Source organism: Pagrus major, chromosome 11, assembly GCF_040436345.1.
Source record: "Pagrus major chromosome 11, Pma_NU_1.0".
Lineage (NCBI taxonomy): Eukaryota > Metazoa > Chordata > Actinopteri > Spariformes > Sparidae > Pagrus > Pagrus major.
The window spans coordinates 15,009,665-15,033,124 of NC_133225.1; the positions used below are offsets into that span (position 1 = coordinate 15,009,665).

The following is a 23,460-nucleotide window of genomic DNA, read 5'->3' on the forward strand; positions in this document are numbered from 1 at the left end:
GATAAACTTGTTTGTAGCACCGAAAACATCCACTAGGTTGTCTTTGTTACCTATGCTATTACATTACTGGTGATATTTCTATAAACTACTATTTATACACAGAAATTTAACGGGAAAATCCACCCTAAAACAGACTACATTGTGTAATTTCAATGACTTTGGTCAGCTATGTATCTGCAGTGTCTCCATTTGTTTCCCTAAACTTCATATCTGAGTATCTGATCTTGAATTCCTGATGTCACCAGGTTTTTACTTGTTGTTGATGTACTGTTTGAAATACTGCATCCTACATTATATGAATGTAGGGCGCAACGAGTGGTCATTTGCCGTTATGGTGTCCTGGAGTTTTTCCATTATCCACTGAAGGAGGAGCGGCTCCAGGATTTGTCTGTACATGACATCAACATTACAATGTGTCATATTCAAACTCTATGAAGCTGAAAGTGTAGATGTAGGGTCAAAGGAGTTGAATACACACTTTAATATTAAATCAAGACAGTTTAAAATCTGATATTATTGGTATTATCCTTAAATTTTACACTATGAGGGGAATTTCATGTGATAAATTGTGGGACCCTCCTCTTCATCAAACAGTTGTTTGTATTTTGTAGACTCTGTGTGATGGTGACTGACCGGTGATCCCAGGCTGTGTCCGAGCTCGTGGGCGAAGGTCAGCTGGACGTGTCGAGGAGGCAGGAACTCTCCGTAGTTCTGAATAGTGACCAGACCTGTGTTCAGCGTGGAGCTCCCGCCGTTACGAAGGGTCGTCTGCTGAGAACATATTCCTCCCCAGTTACCTGAAGTACAGATAGAAGAGGGGGATAAAGAAGGAGGCTGTGGGTTTGGACTCCACTGAGGTCATATAAAGTAAAAGAATGTAAATATTATATGATAAAAAGCGGAGATTGTGTATTTTACAGAATATGTGGTTTATATTTTTACACTGCAAGACCCATTGAAGTAAAAAAAAAAATTACAGAGCCACGGGTGGGTAATATTCCCTGATTTGTTTTTGTTTTTTATTGTAAATTTCCCACTTTATTCTCAGAGAATATCAAAGTTCTCTTCAGAGAAATCTGTGACCTTTGCCTCGGAGTTTTCTTTTTCAATGTTACCTCCCTCTCTCGGCTCTGTCATTTTTCTTTTATTAATCTACAATGGTGCTAATTGTAGTATTGCTTTTCAAGAAAGGGGTAGAAATATAGGTTTTGATAAAGTTGACAGCTCCTGAAAGCTCACTGCGATAACTATGATGATTCTGCAGATTCAACACGCTCAGAACAGAAAGAAGTTGCAGACTTCGTGAAACCATACCTGCCTGTCACTTCGCAGTACAGTATGGTTGCATAACTGACCTTGTGCTACTGGAAATACCTTAAACCAACAATGTTCTGCTACTGAAGCGTTATCGACCTCTGAGGCCCCAGAGGGTCGGGGAGGCAGACAGACCAACAGACATGCTGAGCTCCTATAGTTTAACATCAAAGCCTGCAAATCCATTTGGCCTCCAATGGTCCCCACTGTCTATGTGTTTACGTAATTCCATCCCCAAAGGCCATTCCCACAATTACAAACAGCTGTAGACGTTCACATGGATGCACGGCAGGGTTGTGACATCATCTTTCAGGTGGCCAGTAGGAGGACTAGTTTACAGAAAACCCGACTGATTGGTCAAACCTGTGATACGACTTCAGGTAGTTCAACAAGACCATCTCTTAAATCTGTGACATCTTACACTTGGTTGAACAGGGACAATCCTTCTTATTGTGCAGAACACATGGGCAGAAAATTAACTAAATATTGAAGCTTTGAAGATGCTAACCACCTGTACCTCTAATCTAAATCTAAATCTACTACATTCATACTCTTCCTCATCCATCATCATTTTCTCAGCACTTACAACCACCACCAAGTCTTTCAGTCAGCTACTATGTGAGTCATTTCCATACTTCCATACATGCCCATCCTCTCTCTTCATTGGTTCCCGCCATTTCTGCCCATATGTGCCTCAGGTTGGAGGTCTCAGCTCTTCTTGCGCGCACACGTGACTTTTATGTAACACCTGTTACACAATGTGGTCAGCAGCGCTACCGTTTTGAGGGGTCTGGCTTGTGAGGGGAACGTCTGTTTCAGGGAATTCTAAGTTCACTTGGTGTCATTGAGGACTGTGGGAACCAGTAGCGGGCATCTGGATTCTACCGCCAGCATGTTTTTGTTGCAAAGTGGGCGTATGTGTGACGTCCAGGAACGGTGAGGGACAGTTAGAGGTCGAAAAACAAAAACACAAGTGCCCCCTATCTCCGCTGTTGTAGAAACAATGAGTTCACTGTCAGGAGCAAAGGCAAGACGGTTACACCACCATCATATGCCAGGTGGAGTAGGCTGCCCGTAACCGGATCTTTTGCCAGAAATGGGGAGGCGCATTGATATTTTTAGATGAAAACCTGAAGGAAAGTGTCAGGACTTGTTCTCTTCACTGCTAAAAGTAAAAAGACAGCTCTTCCTTATCCACACACAGACTCCCCCCAGCTATGTTAATCAAGAATTCTGGATGCATTTCTCCAACATTCCTTGCTTTTGACCTAAAATGGCCCCCCCAGTGGGCTATTCAAGGATCTGTGTTTCCTAGAAAGAGCTTACTTTGGAGGCCTGCACTGTGGTTTTTGGCATCGCGAGCAGAGAAAGGGGGCTGCGTATGAGTCCCTTCCTCCTCCTCGTCTTCGCCACAGAAAGGAGCCCGTAATGAAAGAGTCCTATTATTAGCTCGCTGGACAAACACAGTCGGGAGAAACAAACAGTCCTCCGGATCACTTAATGCACACACTCACTATAAGGAGGAAACACACACTGACACACACACGCACAAGTAGTAACATACACAGTAACACTTGCTTCAAGACAAATAGAGTAGAGTATTGATTGAGATCACAGTCAAAACGTGAAGGTACACACACACACAAGCACACACTCTTTCACACAGTTTATTATGAACGAAAAACAATAGTAAAGGGGAAGTCCTTCCTGAGATAAATATGTGGGGGGGAGTCCCAGTCTCCCAGTAATACCTCTAACAACAAAAACAGACACAGGGAGCGATTCTCAGAACGACGACCAAAGTTCTCCGAAAACTACAGTGGCTGTACTCTGGAAGTCAACCAAAAGTAACGTAACTACATCGGGTGACTTTGCATCACTGCTCCCTTTGTCTCCAGAGTTCAACGACCTTCACGTTGCAAATGTGAACAGGATTTATTCACCGTGTTCTGAGATCAATTTGATCTTTTTTGTTGATGAAAACAAAGGACGGTCTGGAATGTATCACATTTCATATTCATCCTGGCACTTGTTTTTGGTGTCGGCGAGTTCATTGGATTCATGACAAAAAATTCTGTCTGGAAGTTCAAAGTGCTACTCGGCCAATTTAGAAAATCTGTTTGTATGTTGCAACATTCTTGAGGTAACATCTTCAATGTTATCTTGTGACAACGCTGTCCTTATGGTCTGATTAGATTTAGGCACAAAACCCACTTGGTTAAGGTTAGGAAAAGTTAATATTTCAGCTGGAAAATGTCTCGACATCTCATAAAAAATATCCAGTGTTTTTTCATTGACAAATGCAAAATAACGGTATTTCAAACAGTGTTCTTTCATTTGGCAGCTGTTTTGCCGATGTGTCATGCTACCACCATCCCCTTCTTCCCCTGACATGAAAGTCACTTCATATTCATGTAATCTGAATGTGATACCTATTGTTGAAATGTTAGGGTTGGTAAAGATCATGTACCTGATTTGGTCACCACAAACAAGACTGGATACGTCCCAAACCTCCCATCAAAAATATGTGTTTTTTGTTGCCACAAGCACAGCTGGAAATCGTCCCACGGTCTCCTTTAAAAGATCCAGTGATGTCACACTTAAAAACACTGAAGCACACTCTCAAACTGGGGTCACGGCCTTCTTGCCTGTAACATCCCCTCCAGCTCCTGATACGACAGTCAGGTCACAAACATGTAGTGTGAACGTGATATGACAGAAACTTCAGCTGCCAACATTGTTTCTGTCTGGACTGCAGTTTTTATTACATTTTAGAAGATATCACATTTAGACAACTCTAATTACATGATCATCTACAGAACAATCCAGATTCTACTCGTAAAAATCAAACATGTTATAATCGTGCTGCTTCAGTCGGAGAATCTGAATCATGCAAACTTGCACTCTACAATAATGTCTGCCGCCTGTCAGTGGTGACCTGCCCTGGAAACCAGTCCAGCCTCCCCACGACCTTAACGGGGAACCTCACCGATTTTACACATTAAAGACTGACAGGTCTCGGGAAGACATACACTGCATGTGTGGAAAAAGTTGCGTGAAGCCAATAGTCGGTCCAGAGGGAGCAGCGTGACGTCACTTGAGTGGGTCTGAAGAGTTTGGAAATAATCTGGGTGTGTGAAGGTGGGAAGAAGTGAGTTTAACCAGACCTCTATAGTTTGTCCTCCCTCTCCGCTTGAGGCTAGCAGCTAGAGGCTACATTAGCTGCTGCTAGCATAACATTTTCCCCTCGGGGATCAATAAAGTATTTCTGATTCTGATAACACACCAGAATCTCTGACTAAAGCGGATGGTTTATATTAAGTGTGATGCAGGAGACAGGTTTTGACAATGGAAAAGAATTTGTGGGTAGTCCACCAATTTGAACCTATTTTAAAAAATATCGTCTGTTTTGAGTCTGACAGCATTACACAAGTGAAATGCTAATCTGATGGAGTACTACACATTTGTTAAAGGAATTACTTTTCCTCAATTTAAACAATTGACAAGTTTTCTTGCTTCAACATATCATTTTGAGGTAAATGTTAATGTTACAAATTAACAAATGCCAGCAGGGAAAAGGTCACCTGGGAGAAGGAAAGTTACATGGTGATCCATTTGTGTTATAGATCGAATCATTGTATAAACTCATGTTATTTTCTGCGTTGGTGTTATTTGCAACAATGAGGAAAACGGAAATGATCCAGTTGTTTTTGCCAACAGCAGCACCAACAATAATACCACTTGCCCACCTGCAAGGGGGAAAAGTTGTCCGTTGCCACTATAAACCTATGGACTACTTTTGCTTGCTCGGCACTTCTTTTTTTAAATCAACGTTAATCACCAAAAAGAATGAACTCTAATCTATCCAAACATCTTTAACCTACATGTAACTTCCCATCGAGCTAGCGGTCAGTAAAAGACAGAGCAGTAGAAACCCATGGGCAGAACAATGAAAGGTGAAAGGCTGATTAAAAATCAACACATCCGGGTGCCATTTAACTCAGTTGGTACAGCTGGCATCCCATGTACAGAGGCTTTGTCCTCACTACAGCGGCCCCGGGTTCGAGTCCCGGCCTGGGGCTCTTTGCTGCGTGTCGCTTCCCCTCTCTCTCATCCTGTTTCCTGTCATGTCTTCAGCTGTTCTATCAATAAAGCTATATAAAGGCCAAAAATATACTTTAAAAAAAATATAATAATCAACACATCCAGGATATTTATTTATGGTAACACCATTATTTTTATTCCCCAAAAAAGACAATGGCACTATCACACTGCAGTCAGCAAACTAACAAAAAAACAACACCAAATTTAGAATGTGGAAAATTACTATCTGTTCCTCGATCAGCCTTCAGGAGAAGAAGGAATTTTACTGGTGAGAAAGCTTACTGGTGGCACAAGCCTTTGAGCCCCCAACCCCCCCGTCCTCCACCGACGTATGAACGCATAACTCGGAGGGGTTAGAGGAGGGGCTCCGAGTGATTGATGGGGGCTGTGTGTGAGCAAATGTGTGTGTCTTCTGTAGCTTTAGTGGCATTGGGGTCTTTGGGTTTAAGGTTGAATGGGTTAAGACCTTCTATTACCCAAGACCAGTAATAAACTGGTGGAAGTAGGTTAAACTGGGAGATACTCAGCGTGAGCGTATCTGTTTCTGGAGGTCAAACATTATCCACGTTTAATAGTCGGCTCATTCAGGGCGATCACATGAGACCGAAAAGTCACAACAATGTCACTCAATCCACAATGTGTGTGTGTGTGTTCCTCACGTGAGATGTCACCATGGCAATCGTGCTGTGGAATGCAGTCACCAATCCTCACTGAGACGTCTGGGAGTTGTGGGTGTGTCCTATCTATGTGTAAGTGTCAAAGGTTCATTGCTCCATAATCACATGTCATTGTGGTGGTCTGCTCTCACGCCCCTCAGTTTAGCCAATCAAAAGCTGCGTATGAGACAATGTAAAGCAGGACAAACCCCCCACGTCAACAATCCCGACATACGTGTCCGACTTCCCCCAACACAACAACAACAACACACACACAGAGTCTGTCGCGGGACCGGAGAGACGTGGCTGACGTTAGGAAGGAGTACATTTGTGTATTTAGGTCAATGGACAATATGAGCCAAACGTTTCATGGAAGTTTGTAACTTTTTTAAAACTTATTCTTCAAAATGTTTTAATCCTAAAGCAGATTCTGAGCATCATTTCAGCTCAGCTATCAGTAAAAGATCATAACAAGGGTTGATTTTAAAGTCCTGTCACCCGCTTACAAGGCTCCTATTGGCCTGGGACTTTACCATTACCAACTCTCGTTTTATACTAATCCTTCACGGCCTCTTAGATCTTCCACTGTTTTTTGTTTTTTTTTTAAACAGAAACTATCACACAAATAATACAATTTGCCTGTCATTCTTCCTTTGTTTTATATCTTTTTACATATTTAATTGCTCTTAGCATAACTGTACTTGTTATTTGTTATTTGTCATTTGATTGATTGGTTGTATCCTGCACTTTTTAGGCTTGTTTTGGTTTGCCTGTTTTTATTATTTTCTTGTTTCTTCACTTAAAACACTTTGAACTACACACCCAGTTTGAAAGGTACTATATAAATAAGGTAAATTACTATCATTATTAATACCTACTGTCACTAAATTGTAATCCAGGTACATTTTAGAAAAATGAAGAAGTGAGTTCATAAGAGCGTTATGCAAATTAAATTATTCTAAAGACAAAACAAAGCAAAACAGTGTGATTTATTTGCTCTTTTTAAAAATATTTATATGTGTTTTCTTATTATGACGGTCCATGTCCATCATGTTGTCCTCCAATGACACATCCTAATGGTTTCACCCTAGCAGCAGAGGGAAAGGCTCTACATGCTAATCAGCAGGAAGTTAATTGAGGAGTCTGCACACGTTTTGTTTTTGGTCTCTCAAACCAAAACACTGCTTGAATAACAGGCCTGGGATTGGAGCTGTTTATCCCTGCAGCTCTGTGTGCCACAACATCATTTGATCCAAGAAAACCGAAGGAGGCTAACATGTGTTCTTCCTGCAGTTTGGACTCTTTTTTTGCAACGTTACTGACCCGACTAATGAACTAGACAGCTAGTATGCCTTTGCACCAGTTTTAACACCTGCTTTACGCTCAACTTCTACTTTTCTCTGTAAATATTTGCTTCTTTTACTCAGAAACAGTTTTTTCTATCGCCCGTGACATCGCAGTTGGATTCAAGCTGATTCTACACAAGTAATGTTCGTCATGGGCCAAATAATTCACACTGATCTGGAAACTGTGAGTGCGTGTAGGAGTGTTGAACGTGGCCTCTGGCAAGCTTGTATCATGTGAAGGCCAGAGAGTCCTGGGAGCCAAAGAAGGAGCTGCGCTTTAATGGATCAACAGAGATTCATGCAGAGATTCACAGCGAGAGGCTGAGCAGGAAAACATTATTTCACTTTCCAAGTCTCATATTTTTCAACACAGAAAGACTCATATCTGTTTCATGTTTCTGTCAGTCTGCCACATGTTTTCAAAACAAACTTTCAACTTTCAACTTTCTTTTTTTGCTTTTATTTGTAGAGACATTTATCCAGACGATTTATTCTAATTGTCCACGAGCTCTGTCGTATCATCCAAAAGTAATGGCATCATTATTTAAACAACGCTCTATTTTCATTAAATTACAGTGAAATTCCACCATGCCTTTCTGGTAGTTAGTTATAGTTGAAATATTTTAAGGTGAGGTAGGTTATTTTGACAAAAGTTGGGTTCAAGTTAAGTTTAGGTTGAGGGGAGACACGATGGGCAAAAACATTGTTCTTCATGCACTGGTCAATTTGAGATTTTAGGCTCTTTTGCTCACAAAAATACACGTTTAGGTGTTAATTTTAGTTCAGAGAGTTAGTTCTGGAAATGTATGCAAATTAATGCATATTCATTCTCTATGAACATCTCTCTGCTTATGAATGCAGAATCTGTATTTAAGAGTCAAGATTTTGGTATCGAAAGAGTTTTGGTTTCAGTTTGTAGTCCAAGTATTGAAGTAGAATTCCACTCAGTAGAGTGCATACCTCCGCCAAGGTTCAACAGTCCCCTTTACCTGCATTAAATTGTATTCAGTCCTTGATACCAGCCATCTAAATATGCTCGATTTCTTTTCAAGGAGACTTTTGGTAGTTGTTGTGTAATCCTGCTGACAAACCCACCAACCAACAAACAGACACCACTGAAAACACGACCTTCTTGGTGGAGATTATAATCACACAATACCCGTTATCCGTATATCAGCTGGCTTTACCAGAAGCCCTGAAACCTTTGACATCACCTCAGAGCTAAATTGTCTTCAAACAATAGCAGATGGGCCCCTAGATTGATGCCTATTTGCATATTTAAGCAAGGAAATATCTGAAAACCTGTCACACTTGTGTCACGACTCACCAGCCTTGCCCTCCCAGGCGAGCCCCAGGACACCGCTGTAGTCTCTGTTAGTAAGCAGATAGGACAGACAGAAGTTGCCCCAGTTGTTCTCAGAGTACAGACTCAACAGTTTCTCCGGCCCAATGTACAGAGGATACAGAGGATCGTTTTTATCCTCCTCAGTCATCACCTGGAAGGAGACGAGCAGACAAAATGTTGAATTAAATATCTGTATAGAAGTCATTTTGAGGACGAGAGTCTGCCCCTGTTTGACTCTCACGGGTACAAGAAGACATAAACATAAACACCACCTACTCAATTAACCCAATTATCTCAATCAAAGTAAGTCATGACATGTTTGTTTACTTAAATTAGATGTGTCACAGCCAAGATTACTGTTTGTGTAGAGTTATCATAAACCTGCATCTGCAGTATGTTGCTGTGGGACAATCGTGTCATTGTAGATTGGACCATACCCTGAGGGATTTCACTTTGAAGTTGATCAGTTTTATTCCATCAAAGTCCACCTTGTCGAAGACGTCGTTCACAGCTCGCATGTAGTTGGAAACCTGAGAAAAACATACGTGAGAAAACACTCAATAACATCTCCCGTTTTTTATCTTTCAGAGCAGGTGCTGGGTGGTTGAGGTTAAGCTGGCCATGAGAACTCGACACATGCAACTAGACAAAACACACAAACAAATGAAGAACATAACATCTCCCACTTGACAACACATATACAGCATAACAAAGCAAACTGCCGAAACTGAAAACACAACCAAAAACAGAAACGCTACAAGTGGAACTTTCCAGAGGACACTAAAAGCTGATGAAGATGCCCTGATGCATGAGCGGTGCAATGGCTTATTGAACTTATTTCTGTATTTGACAAGAGGTTTGTGATAATGATAGTTTATGATGTGTATGCTTAGCAACTTTGAGCATCATCACCAAGGCAGCTCAGGTTCATTAGGAAATGACCTTACAGTCACCATAGAGATAATTTCATTGGCTCTCATTTCTTTTTTTTCGCTTGAAGGTTGCATTTTGTGTATTTGGTTGTATTTCTGTAAATGCAGCACGTTTTTGATGCTGCATATACATTGTCAAATTGGTGAAAATGTGTTTTCTTAAGTTGTAGTGTTGATGAAGGTTCTCAGTCATCCAGGTCATGGTAATTCTAGGTGCTGTATCGTAGGCAGCTGGACTTGTTTCTGTTTCTTGAAGACGTTTCACCTCTCATCATCCATTAAGCTGCCTGGGAGGGAACTCAGTCGTAGGCCACCTCCTCTGTTCAAAGACGGCCGTTCCAGTTTGACATAGATGGATTCCTTTACTCCTCTTTCAATCTATCTGTCTTCTCTGGCCAAGATGTTTTACATTGTTGTCCTCAAAGGAATTATTTTTCTCCTTCAGATGTAAGTGGACAACAGAGTCTTGACCCGAGAAGTTGGCCCTCCTGTGTTGTGCCATTTCTTTGTGTAGAGGTTGTTTTGTCTCCCCAATGTACAAATCTGTGCAGTCCTGGCTGCATTGAACAGCATAAACTACATTACTCTGTTTATGCCTGGGTGTTTTGTCCTTAGGATGGACACGTTTCTGCCACAGCTTGTTGGTAGATATGATGTTTATGTTTTCCCGTCTCCTCCTCTCTGTCTGCTCTGGATCTTTTAGAGGTTTTGACAAAGGTCCAGTTTGGGTAGCCACAGGCTTTAAGTGCTCCCCTGATGGGCTTCTGTTCCTTCTTCACCCCCAGCTTGTGCTCCAGTGGGTGATGAGAGTTGAACAGCAAGTATTGATCTGTGTGTGTAGGTTTTCTGTACACCTCAATGTTGAGGCTTCTGTCGTCTTCACAGTCCAAGAAGGGCCAGACTGTCTCCTCTGACATCTTCCCGCATGAGCTTGATGTTATTGTCTACAGCATTTATATGTTCTGATTTTGACCCAGGTGTCGTCCTTAAGTTGTAGTGCACTGAGCTCTCAGGGCCACAATAGAGATTTTCTCCAGAAGACAAAAAGAAAAAACACCAAATGGCAGAAAACAATTACAAAACAGTATTCCACAAGAGATTAAGTATTTAATCCTTTCAACAATACAATTGACTCTCTCTGAACTCGACCAAGTTTGGATCATGAACCATAATTGGACCATGTGAGGTAATCTGCAAAGTGTGGTCTGGTGTTTTCAGTGTGGGTGGCGCCGTTGGTCCCACAGCATAGAGGCACGTGCAAACCAGTCACATGTGAAGGTCTGAGTCTGCGCAGCGGGAGATGCACATACAGTAGAGCCCGCTGGATGTTTCCATAAATGTAAATATTGACACCTCGGATGAAGGAGACATTGAAACCAGGTCAGCAGTGATTGACAACAGCATTTTGTCTATTTACACTCAAAGATCACATCACAGCATCACTTACAGTGTATTTTCTCACCCGGCTCAACAAAGGTCTGGCACTGAACCAAGGAAAGCAACAAGTGTGTGTGTATGTTTAAGGTGGAAAGAATCCAAGAGGACGTGATGAGAGGACGGACAACAGGAGGACAGCCAGAGGGAATAACAGCTAAAGACAGACTTACTCACTCATTGACTGACCTTGCTTTGACCATGAAGAGATTTAATTAAAAACGTTCAGATGTGAAACAGGAAACACGCCAACAAAAGTGCAACTTGTTCCAAACTGAACCTGGATCAGATACTGAGAATGTGAATCTAAAATAATGAGATAAAATCAAAAATCTTTGCTCTTCCTATCAAATATCGAACGTAATAATAAACATATAAACACTGTTTATTGGTTTTCATTTAGAGTGAGCTACAAAGGTAATTATGTTTAAGTTGAGTCACTGGATTCCCAGAACAGTCTGTTATTAAACTCAATATTAGCAGAGCATCCCATGTGACCTCTGACCCCAATGGCAAGGGCTTTGTTCAGACACTTCAACCCAGACAGACTCTTAAATCATAATTGAGGCAATGCAGGAGTTCCAGCAGACAAGGCTTTTAACCCAGTATATCACTCAAATCAGAGTTCAGAAATGCCTGAAATGTTTGAGTCTCACTTGAGCTGGAAAAGAATATTCCTCTGAAAATCAGACTAGTGGTTTTTCACCCTCTGGCTCCTCAGTGTAGGAGGAGTGCTTTTGATGAAATTTTGCTGCGCTAATAAGGTCAAAGGTCAAGAGCACACGACAAGGGGTTAAACATGTTTGACATCTCAAACGTGGCAAGCCACCTCAGAGTTCAGAGAGTGCATTAAATGGAAAAGGGGGGTCATTCAGTTTTCAAATCAGGTTGTGTTATTGCAATTGTGTAGCTTGTTTTTGGCATGGCACGTGTAGAGTTATTTATTTACCCTGAAAGTGCACACTTGAGCTTCGAGGTGCCTGTTCTGCCATGTGTGCCTGCTCCAGAGTCTCATTTGGGCAAATGTCAATGATAATCAATGTGCAACAATCTTCTCAGAGAGCGGGAAGCTTCTCAACCCTCTCCCTACTGCGTAATGCCATGACAGCTGTGTGCGTCATTGCAGGCCCTAGCATGTGTTCCTTTATTCAGCCTCATGCCAGCAACAGCTTGTTTTTTATCTACAACCCCGATTCTGTAGAAGTTGAGACACTGTTTAAAACATAAATAAAACAGATTGTGATAACTTACTAATCCTTTCTGACGTATAATCAATCAAAAACGGTAAAAAAAATAAAATAAAAATACTATATTTAATGTTTTAACTTTTGTAAACATATGCTTATCGAGGGGCAACCTCGAAATGCTCAGTCATTCACAAGCAAGGATGGGGCAAGGTTCAACACTTTGTCAAACACATGATTGAATACGGGATATTACTACATGGGCTCAGGAACACTTTGTAAAATCATTGTGGGTAAACACGGTTTGTTTGCAGATGAAGGTTGTTTTCATTTTTGTTTAATGCAGCGGTCCAAATTTCTTTTCATCAGTGTTGTAGTATTTTTAAATAACTCAGTGCCAATACTTAGCCAGTAATACCTACCTAGCCCAAAACAAATGTTTTTCCCCTCATTTGCTTTAAGTCATTGGACGTTGATCATTAAAGAAAAAAAACAACTACAAACTACAAAACTACAAAAGTGTAAATCATGCTCCTCAGAGATCAGAGATGAACATAGAAATCCTGAAAAATTTGACAAGGACATTTGTAAAGAGACTCAAACTGAGAGCCCAGGCTGCACTTATTGGTTACATAAAAGGAAATCAAACATTAAACAAATTTAAAGTCAGTATTTCACAACCTTTAACTGATTCTCTGAAACACCGATCACTGATCTGGTGCCAAATGACGTGACATTTTGAAATCGATTAGATGTCTTACATAACAAGTGAATTAATCGAACACTACTGGCATATTTCCCTTGTTTTAAGATAAGATTTTAGGACCAGGAAGCACAACAGGTCTTTGATTGCAGCACCGTGTACCCAAATATCTAGGACACTGGATTCATGGTTCACAGGTTTGTAAACAGAACGTGCTCATCCAGCCAATGTGGAGGAAGTCCTGTTGTGTTTTGATGCTCTGGCTTGATGTTCCATGACACTATAAATGCTCTGCCGTACAATGTGTTCTCTGAGGCCTCAGACATCAGGCAGCTCAGGTATCAGCAGCGTCACTCTGAAGATGGTGACACTCAGGCTTGAGGCTTTGATTTGTGTGATTTAAAGTAGGTCAAACCTCAGTGAGCTCTGTCTTAAGCTAAAACAGAATCACTGATACTTAACTAAAGATGACATCATGTTGAATAAACTTGTGTGTATCAGATATGAAATCTCATCAAGTGAAGATAAATGATGTTTAGTCACCTGACCCACAACAGCTTCCACAGACTTGAACCTCTTGTAATAGAGGTGGTCAGCATGGAGGTGGAGCAGGCAGCTGGTCTTTGACTCATCCAGTGTTCTCTTCAACCGGCTCGCTGGTGCCTCCTGTGGATGAAATTGCAAAAGGAAGAGGTACAGTTGAACAGACTGTAAATGTGAATTTGAACTATGACATAGATGCTAAATCAGTGAACAGTTTGTCCTCATCAACCCCCCCTGACTTGTGTATCAGGTCCAAACATGACATCATTTTAATCTAAACTACAACTGGGATGTCGCATGTCCCGGTGGGAGAGAGGACAAGGAGGTTGGCTCCACTGAGAACATCTGTTCAGACCATCTCATGATCCAACAGTGGAAATGATCTTCACCGGCAGGCATGTTGTTAAAAATGGATCCACATCAACGTACCGACATCCATTGTTGAGAATGAACATTGGGACCACCACCTTCTCGGTTAAAGGTCGACGACAAATAGGGGCACCCAAGGGGGATATTAGTTAGATAAATGTGGCAGATGTTTTTTCCATTGCACCTGGTTTTCTAATCACTTTTTATAGTAAAGGTCATCTGGTGCATTTTGATCTTAAGCAGCTACTATAAATATTATTGAAGTCTGTAAAGAAGCAGAGTTCATCTTTCTTAAGTCAACATGCTGTGTTTTCTGTAGCTCACACTTAGTGTCTGTTTCCATCAAAGCATCCTGAAGAAATGAGTACATTTACTCAAGTCCAGTTTTGAGGTACTTGCACGCCACTTAAGTATTCCCATTTCCTGCTAGTGGCCAGAATAAATTATATCTAATAGTTATAAACAACAAATAACTTTTTGCATTACAGCCTGTGGTAAACTTGAACACAAACATACTATAGGTCAAAGCAGCCAAAGCATCTACAATCAACAACAGCAAGGAGATGAAGTGGGAGAGGAATTCCCCAGAACTGAGATAGGAGTAACTTTATCAACTTTGTGAACACTGTCTATGACAAATTCTCAATCATTTGGGCCTTCTTGTAAATCTGCATATGTTATACATTAACTTCTCTCTTTCTTAGTGAAAAAAATATTGTGTCCGTCATTTTTGGACCCAAAACAATCTTTGAATTTATTAATTCACAATCACAATAATTGTTTAAGCAAAAGATACTTTTATTCTGCACCTTTCTACAAACTAGATGTATTATTATTTTTTTTAATGTTATCAATATGACCTTTAATATCAGACACTTTAACTCTATTTGTATGGGCGACCTTAAATTTTTCAAAACTAATATTTTGTAACAATATCTCAACTTTTACTCCCGCATGACTTTTGTGTACTTTTTACTACACTAGCTGGAACTGAATCCTGTTATTTGCTCTTGATGACTCAACAGGCTAAATAAAAGTGACCGAATGAATGAATGTGCCCATAAATAAGGTCATTTATAACAGATTAATCAGACACACTGGTTTATGGACTGTTTCTTCCTTTAACTGGCTATAAATGGTATTGCAGAAGAGGAAGTTTTGAGGGTGAGGACAGAAAAAGAAAGAGACAGAGTGTATGTTAGTGTTTTATCCACTGAGGTGATGTCTGGACTGTCCTACCTCATTGGCTCTGAGGCTTTGGGCGAGGACGTTTAGATGTTCTGCACCGCAGAATCCATCAGTGCCGGTTCTCATGGACGGCAGGACTACACAAAAACAAACACACACATTTAAATACACACACAGTTTAAAAGCAGAGATTCATCTGCTTCGGCCAAACACACACAAAGGTGGACTCACAGGTAAACACTGTCATTGGTGTAATTTCGTCCTTGAACATGTTCCCTCAGTTGGTGAACTTTTAATTACCCTCCAATGACTCATGTTCATGTAGGCTTCCAGCATCCCAAATAAAACTTTCAATCATAATAACTGATTGAACAGAGATTAAACATGACTGCTCATTTGTGGGAGCAGGCAGAACATTGTGTAAGATGACCTCACAAATAAACCCACACATGACGTGTGTAACAGTCTATCTTTGAAAAAATTATTTGTTTGTGCTGAAGAGACTGTCGTAAAACTGTTGCGTTGTGTATGGGCTTAACCAGGAGCAATGATCGGGGGAGGACATTTTGAATGATTCAAGAACTCCAGAGCTGGACATACACTCTGAAACATGTCAGCAATTGGAAATATCATGTCTGTAAAGGCCCTGAATGAGTATCCAGGGCCATTATCAGAAAGGAGACCATGTCAAGTCAATATCAATTCTGATGTTTAATCTTTCCTGATGTTTTCCTGTCATGGTCTTGCAAATCAATGTTTTCAAGAAACATTGTAAAGATGCTGAGTCATGTAACTTATCTGATTCACTCAACAGGCACATGAGGTCACATATATTGCTTTATGACCCAGTCACAGAAAAGACTGTTTCCTGGAGGCTAGGTTTACTATTTTTTGGGATTTAAGATACTAAACTTCATGTTATGTCACTTTTCCAAACAGTACCATCCTTTTCAGGGAGAAAGGTAAACCAGTGACCCTGGTTACTGGTTTGAACAATGCCAAAATAAAACAAGAATGGCATCAACAGTCCCCCTTAATTGAATCAGGCCTAATCCAATATCAAACTTGATTGCCATGTATCACCACCCATACCAGCCACCTAAATATGTTTTTTTCATCAAGATCCATGCATTATTCCCTGAGAACTTAACAAAAAGCATCAAAAGTTAATGGGGTCTATTCTGGGCTGAGAGCCATCCTCCATCCAAGTTTTGTGGAAATCCGTTTAGCAGTTTTTGTGTAATCCTGCTGACAAACCAACCAACAAAGGGATAAAGGTGGAGGTAATAATGGCAGATGGTATTGAGGCCATTTAACAGAAAACTTGAGAGACATGTAATTTATGAAAGGTGGTCTCACATTTAACATATGCTTTACATTTGAACTGTTTCTTATACAAAACAACAGTAATTGCAGAAATCCATTAAAATCTGCTCCTCAGTAACCATCTTACATGGGCAGGAGCACCCCCACATTCTCAGACGCTTTAAAAATAGAGGAATCCACATTTGGCAATCAGTGCTGTGGTCTTGAGTGGGAGCCACGGGGCAGCCTGTGGAAAACGTTGTGATAGGTGCTGGTTTGATTCCACTGAAACAACATAATTGTCCGCGATTTGCAACACCTCTGGGCCGGCTCCCTCCATCGGCTTGATGCAATAATGACGGGATTGCAGTCGAGGGAGGTATCGCATTTGCATAAATTGGCCCATCTCGTTGCACTGGCAAAGATACACAATTTCCACAAAAAATGCAAGTAGACAAAAGGACTTCATTGCAACAGAGTATATCAGTTTTATGGTCAGGGACTGTGGGCAATCTGCATATGAATATGAAGGAAAGAATGTAATGTAAAGTGCTGACAGTGTTTCATGATAATGTAAAATAATCAGAACAATTGGTTTCAGTGTGATTAACCACAAACCCTGTGACTCTAATGCACAGACCTAGATTCATGTGCAGAACACAAACTTTTCCAGGGACATTAATGTCGGCAAAAATATCTTTAAAGTGAACAAGTAACAGTGGAGTCACATGACGTAATAATCATGTCCACTTGTACGTTGCTGGAGCTAGAGTGACAGATTCAGGCAAAGTTTTGCCAGAGAACTGGTGACCCATAAGAACTTCAAGGGGGTAATGCACCGCGTGTGCATGTGTGTGCATGTGTGTGTCCCAGAACAACATCTTCCCCAGTCGGTCATGGGCCTACAGTGAGGGAGAGGCAACACATGATTGGATCACACCATCCTAAGAAAGTCCTCAAACCAACCGGCTCCAGCCAATCACGAACCTGTAATTCATTCTAAACATGGCATGAGTGGGGGTGGGCTGCGGGGGTGGAGGTGGATGTGGAGGCCTAAATGCCGGGCGTTGACACACTGACGGAATTATTTCCAGACTTACCCATGTTTTCACTCTCTCAGTTGGCTTCTCTGTCTCTATCGTACAGTAGAAGATAAATGTTTCTGGTCAGTGGAAGACCATCAATTTCTATTCTTTTGCCAATTAAAAAGCAAGAAAATGTCTGACTGAATCAGGTCAGAGTAGAATAAATCCCATGGTATATTGCACTCTATAAAGAATTACAAACTGCCAAACTGTCGGTGCAAGACTTGCCTGGAAAAGAAAACGATTTCCCAAATGAAAAATCAGTGTCACATTTCAGTCAAGACTCACATTCCCACTAACTGTTGGAAACTACTTCTACTGTTATTTAGAGTAATGTGAAAAACATTTACCAGACCATCTCGAATCTAATTCCAGTTGAGAGGATATAAAATCAATATACAGTATATATTCATGGATTATCGATAGAGCGTCTCAGAGGCCGGAGTGACACTGCCTATAAGAGGCATTTAGTGTTGAAATGCCCCTTTTTTAAAACAGGATACTGTATCTCCAAACTGCAATGGTACTGTAAAGTCACTGCCCCGCGAATGACCCTTTGTTCGGGTCAAGTATCCTCCAAATGCTGCTCTAGTTGGCCCAGGTGCCACTTGTGGTCTGTCTAAGTGGCCTGGATTTCCCCTTTGGTCAGCTCAAGTGCAAAATAACCTGAAATCTAAATATAACATAACACTAAACTCAATGTGTGTTTCAGAGGTCCCCCCCCCCCCCCAGAGTCTGTTAACACCTCTACTCAAGAAAACATCCATTGCGTGCATTAAAAATCTGATCTGTTAGATATTGGATGATCTGTTGGGTCTCAACACGAGGCCCAAGAGATCTCACAAATAACACAATTTACACGCTTGGTGGGAGATATTAGCTTCATCCTCATGTAGTCCAGTGCACGCAACAACTGTAACAGCTGATAATCTCAAGACACTGATGCAACAGTTCAGCCAGTGTTCCACAGAGATATTTCCCAAATCCTCCATGATTTGCTTTGGGAATTAATATCATGAGAGACATAGATGTCTGGCGAATCAATTACATGAATGTTAAACTGAAGATTTAACAGATTTGTATGTGCGTGGAATTTTAATGTAAGTTTCAAGCTGTAAAACTACTGAAGGCAAATACAAAGAGATAACGCACAACTTCACTTTCGGTTTGAAGCAACAGTTAATAACCCAGGAGTTAAACATTGAGAGATTTACAGCGATATTTATAGTCTATTACTCGATTTATCTCAAGGGAGTATAAAGTTAATAGTTAACCATATTTACTGAAACTGAGAATACAAGTTCCATATACTACTCTGTAGTTGCACACACGCGCACACACACACACACACACACACACACACACACACACACACACACACACACACACACACACACACACACACACACACACAAATAGTATAACAGTGTAAATCTGGGTTGGGTATGATCATATGAAACTGATTTCTGCAAACCACTGATTGGTCACATTTGTATGTGTCACAGGCTATATGACATATTGACATTACTACAAAATGCGTCATGTCACTTTCACATTATGTTTATGACCTCATGTCATTTCATATCGGGAGGTTTGAGAGGACGGTGGAGGAGTTACAGGCAAGATGGCTGCGAAGCCCGTGACCGCAATTCAAGACTGCATTTCTACAACTGTGAGAAACCATCGGATATTTTGGATAATCTCCGGTCGTGTTTGTGGGGACCAAAGCAGGTATTTGAAGCCAAAACAGTATTTATTTTCTAACCATAACCAAGTGAGTTTTGTGCTTCAAACTACCCTGAACAGCACAGCGTTGTCACAACACGAAATGGAAAATTGGAACCTGAAGAAACGTAAAGTTGCCACTTACAGAAACTGCCAACATTGATTCTGGCAATGGGATTATGATGATGCATGATTTGATTTAAGGTGAATCATTTCACATATTTTTTTAACATAATCTGTTTTTGCATTGTATTATTGTAAGATTGGAGCTAATTCTATCCTCATACTATAATAATATAATATGATCACCTCCATTTTTACTTTAACATTAAATTTAAAATATTATTTTACTCATCAAGGGAACATGGAGTTCAGTCTAGTTATCCTCTTTGCCACTGTAGCATCACTTGTGTTAATCTCCTGTGTCCATGTTGTAATACATTCTTCATACTTTAAATTTTGTTTATTATTCAGTATGTAGAATGATGCCCTTAATTTAAATTTTAAAAACTTTTATTAAAGGTGTTTGTTTTCAAACAGAACAAGCAGGTGGGGATTGTGACCAGGTGTCCTGATGTCATTACATTGTATTTGTTGCAAAATGGTTGCCCTTGTTCTTGCCCTATGTCCCAGATATGAGAGACCACATGACATCCCAGGAGACAGAGAGTCCTTATGTAACCTCTGTTGCCCTCAGACGACAACCACAGGAGGTGGAAATGCACACAGGAGCAGACACATTATGTTAGACCCCCGTGTCCTAATTTACCTCTTGTATGGAAGCATTGATTGTTTATAAAATATCATGTGCCAAATCTTTCACAGTTTCCTGCAGATATGCAGGCCTGTGAATGAAAGAACAGGATGCCGTCAGCTGCAACACTATCTAATGTAAACGTTGCTACAGTTGTGAAAGGGGTTGATGAAATGGCGGGAGTATTAGGGAGGAACGCAGCCACGGAGTCTGTGGAGACTTGAGGACAAACACAGGAGGCAGGGTTTGGCACAATCTGTATGCTTCCAGTAGAAATGCTTTCTCGGAAATAATCTTCTACTGATGCACACATGCAGCCGCAGAAGCACACATAGAAACACACACGCACATACACACTAACACAAAACACTTTGACAGCTCTCGGTGATGACTGCCATCTGGCCACATCATAAGCCGACAAACTGGTAGGCCAACACAACCCTGTAAGATCCTCTACATGCTTGTCTACTCTCTCTTTTCGCTTTAGAAATTCACCCTTCCTCCTCCTTCACCCTCGTACCTTCCTCTGTACTTTTCCCTCATCTCTCCTCCTCCTCCTCCTTAAAGAGTCACACCACCTTCACTTTATCTTCTCTTCAGCCTGTTCTGGGAAAGCTTCCAACACCCCTCCAGAGCTGTAAATAGGTTCTGCTGTTACAGTTTAACTCCACTCTTACTACGAGTTACAGGCAGAGATAGTTCATAGACCCTAATAACCTGAGGCTTTACTATAGCTTCAGGCTGCAGTTACTGTACATATGAGAAAAGAAGTAATGAGGATTAGTAACAGGGAGCAGATGAATTTTGTTGTTTGTCTTTCTGTGAGACTGCCAAGAGGGCCATGAATCAAACTGTTGGGTGAGATTAACCGTAGCAAGGAATTTCATTTTATGTCATCATCACCAAGTGGCCAGGAAAAGCCACTGAGGTTATGGCATGTCATTAGGATAATTTGAGTATGCAGATGCACATTTATTTCTTCTTTTCATCATAGACAATTGGGACAGTTACTACAGAGCCAATACAAGCTTAAAAATGTAATGCAGAGAGAATGTTTTTTGACTTAAAGGACATATACTTACTTATACTCATGTTCAGGTTCATGATTTCATGTTGGGTTACTCCTGGAATAGGTTTACATGCTTCAATGCTCAAAAAACGCATCACTTTTCTCATACTCGAATGAGAAATACTCGTCATGTGTTCCCCCTCTGTCTGAAAAGCTCTCTTTTAGCTCCTGTCTCTTTAAGGCCCCCCTCTGGAATATCTTGTCTGCTCTGATTGGTCAGCTCACACATATCTGAGCCAGCACCACTAACAGCAACCAGCCACTAGGCATAAATTACGCAAATGTTAGACTTTTTGAAGTGGTGTGATGTCACAAAGTCACAGAATTAAAGTTGAGACTACTGAGGAGGCGTTTCAGGAGCAGTGTTTTCTGTGGGAGAGAGGAGCTTCTGTTGGTGCGGACTTTGACCTTTGTAATTTTCAAGATCTTTTACATGCACAAGAACCCATAGAAGGCACTGAAGGAAAGGAAAAAAATTAAAAAGCATAATAGGTCTACTTTAAGTGGAAAATGGAACACAGTCTTACCCATGTCATCCTCATGGTAGATTATAGAGTGGTGATCTGTTTCTCTGCTGGTGTATCTTTGTACCGGCTCTATGTGATAAGTCCCGTTGTCTGAGTAGATCGTTCCCTCAAACTGACCCTGTAACACAGAGCCATGGCAGGCTGAACCAGGTTCACCTGCAAGACCAGGTCAAGCGAGATAACATGTCAGGGTCAGAGAGGTGAAAATCATGAAGATAGAGAGAGAAACGTATAGATTAGAGGCAGCGCTCAGACATCAGAGAGATACAAGAGGTGAGATATGAGGCAAGAGAGAGAAGGCAATGAATTGACTTTCATTCAATCAGCACACATTTTTAAACTTTACTTTGTTCTTCAATAATCAGAAATGTTTTGCCACTAACAGATGTTGATCCAGATGTTTGTATCCAAACAACAAAGATTATCAATGTCTGTTGATTTTAGATGATTAGAAGCTTCGATGGCAGTCAGTTCACTTCAACATACAGGTCATACCCACCCTCGAGTGTTCCTGAGTATATGTGGGAGAGGTCAGCTGATGTGGAGCCATTTTCACTGACCACCATGAAATCTTCTGAAAATGCTCCTGCGTCGCGTTTCAAATACAGTTGGAAAGTTCTGAGGGAAACAGAAACACAAACAGCTCACAGATGGGCTCAAAGCTTTGTAGTGCAGTGGAAGGTATGCAGATCTATCAACAGCAGGAAAACAGGGTCAATTACTGGCTGACACGTGTTATTGGTTTGGTAACAGGAATAAAAGTGTGTGTTCAGACAGTAGAATACTGTTTATTTAGAAAGTCAGATTTTGGTTAAGAGGGCTTTTGAAAGACTTCCCACAGTTGCAGAAATTTTACCTGTGGAAAGCAGTAAAGTCCAACTGCAGTGTGTATTCATGAGGTTGCGTGGCTCTTCTGGCTCTCAGGTGCTTCCTGTGAAGATCCTCCCTGTCGTATGACAAGCCTTCATAATACTTTATATATGGGCTGATGCCACTCACAGCCCCTGGCACAAAGGAAGACATTCCAGTCACTTCACAGAGAAACCAGACAAGGAATCCCAGTCTCATATTCTGTGTATTACCTTCAGTGAACTCTCTGCTGCAGCATCTCTCATTGAAAAATCAGCCTTTATTGACAATTACAGTTTGTTATACATTCAGGAGTCTCACATCTCATTATATGAAATATTCATGTCAATCAACAGTATATCTACAATTTTACATTGACAATAAAAGTAACGATAAGTTGCTGGGCAACTAAAGCCACATGTTTGGGAAAGATAGAGGACAATAATACAAATATCAACATAAGTTGTGAGGCTATTTTATCGCATTTCGTTATTGGTTATTTATTCATACTTTCATTTCCATTTTTCATGTTTCCTCAACAACTTATTGATTATTATGTAGTAGAAATTATACATCCAAGAAAATGTCAAGACCGACAATTTATATGAGACAGAAACATTTACTTTTACTTTTACAAGATTATTTTTTTATGCGTTTTACGAATGTCATTGCCAAACAAGCAATTGTTGTTTCTTCTGCAAGGTGAACACAAACTTGATGTTTGAAGGTCCAGCGTGTGGACATTTAGTGGTGAGGTTGCAAATAAGGCCCTCTATCTCTTGTCCATTCTGGGCTACCGTAGCAACATGGTGGTGTGACATGGATGATGACGGCTCATTCTAAGGTACTATACTGTAAATTCATAAAAAAAACATGACTTTGAATTATTATTATTAGTAGTACTACTATCCATTTCCGCCAATAGGTCCCTCCTACACACTGGACCTTTAATAAAGCAAGTCAAAAAATTTATTGAACTAGAAATATTTCTTTTGTGTTAATGGAAACCAGTGAACCCAACAATCTTT

General features: G+C 40.7%; 1 protein-coding gene and 1 long non-coding RNA gene across 2 annotated transcripts in view; one reads left to right on the forward strand and one right to left on the reverse strand.

Annotated features, from left to right (window-relative positions):
- Positions 1-23,460, reverse strand: part of LOC141005415 (disintegrin and metalloproteinase domain-containing protein 10) — a 34,402-nt gene that overhangs the window by 10,145 nt on the left and 797 nt on the right. The window contains exons 2-9 of the mRNA XM_073477263.1: positions 22,440-22,587; positions 22,083-22,201; positions 21,584-21,739; positions 15,170-15,255; positions 13,562-13,684; positions 9,203-9,295; positions 8,748-8,916; positions 634-797 (exon numbers count right to left, since the gene is read on the reverse strand). Coding sequence (XP_073333364.1) covers positions 634-797; positions 8,748-8,916; positions 9,203-9,295; positions 13,562-13,684; positions 15,170-15,255; positions 21,584-21,739; positions 22,083-22,201; positions 22,440-22,587 — 1,058 coding nt within the window. The remainder of the gene's footprint in view (positions 1-633; positions 798-8,747; positions 8,917-9,202; positions 9,296-13,561; positions 13,685-15,169; positions 15,256-21,583; positions 21,740-22,082; positions 22,202-22,439; positions 22,588-23,460) is intronic.
- On the forward strand, positions 13,417-15,014 carry LOC141005416 (uncharacterized). The gene is made up of 2 exons (XR_012179858.1): positions 13,417-13,711; positions 13,812-15,014. It is a non-coding gene; the product is annotated as an uncharacterized lncRNA (long non-coding RNA).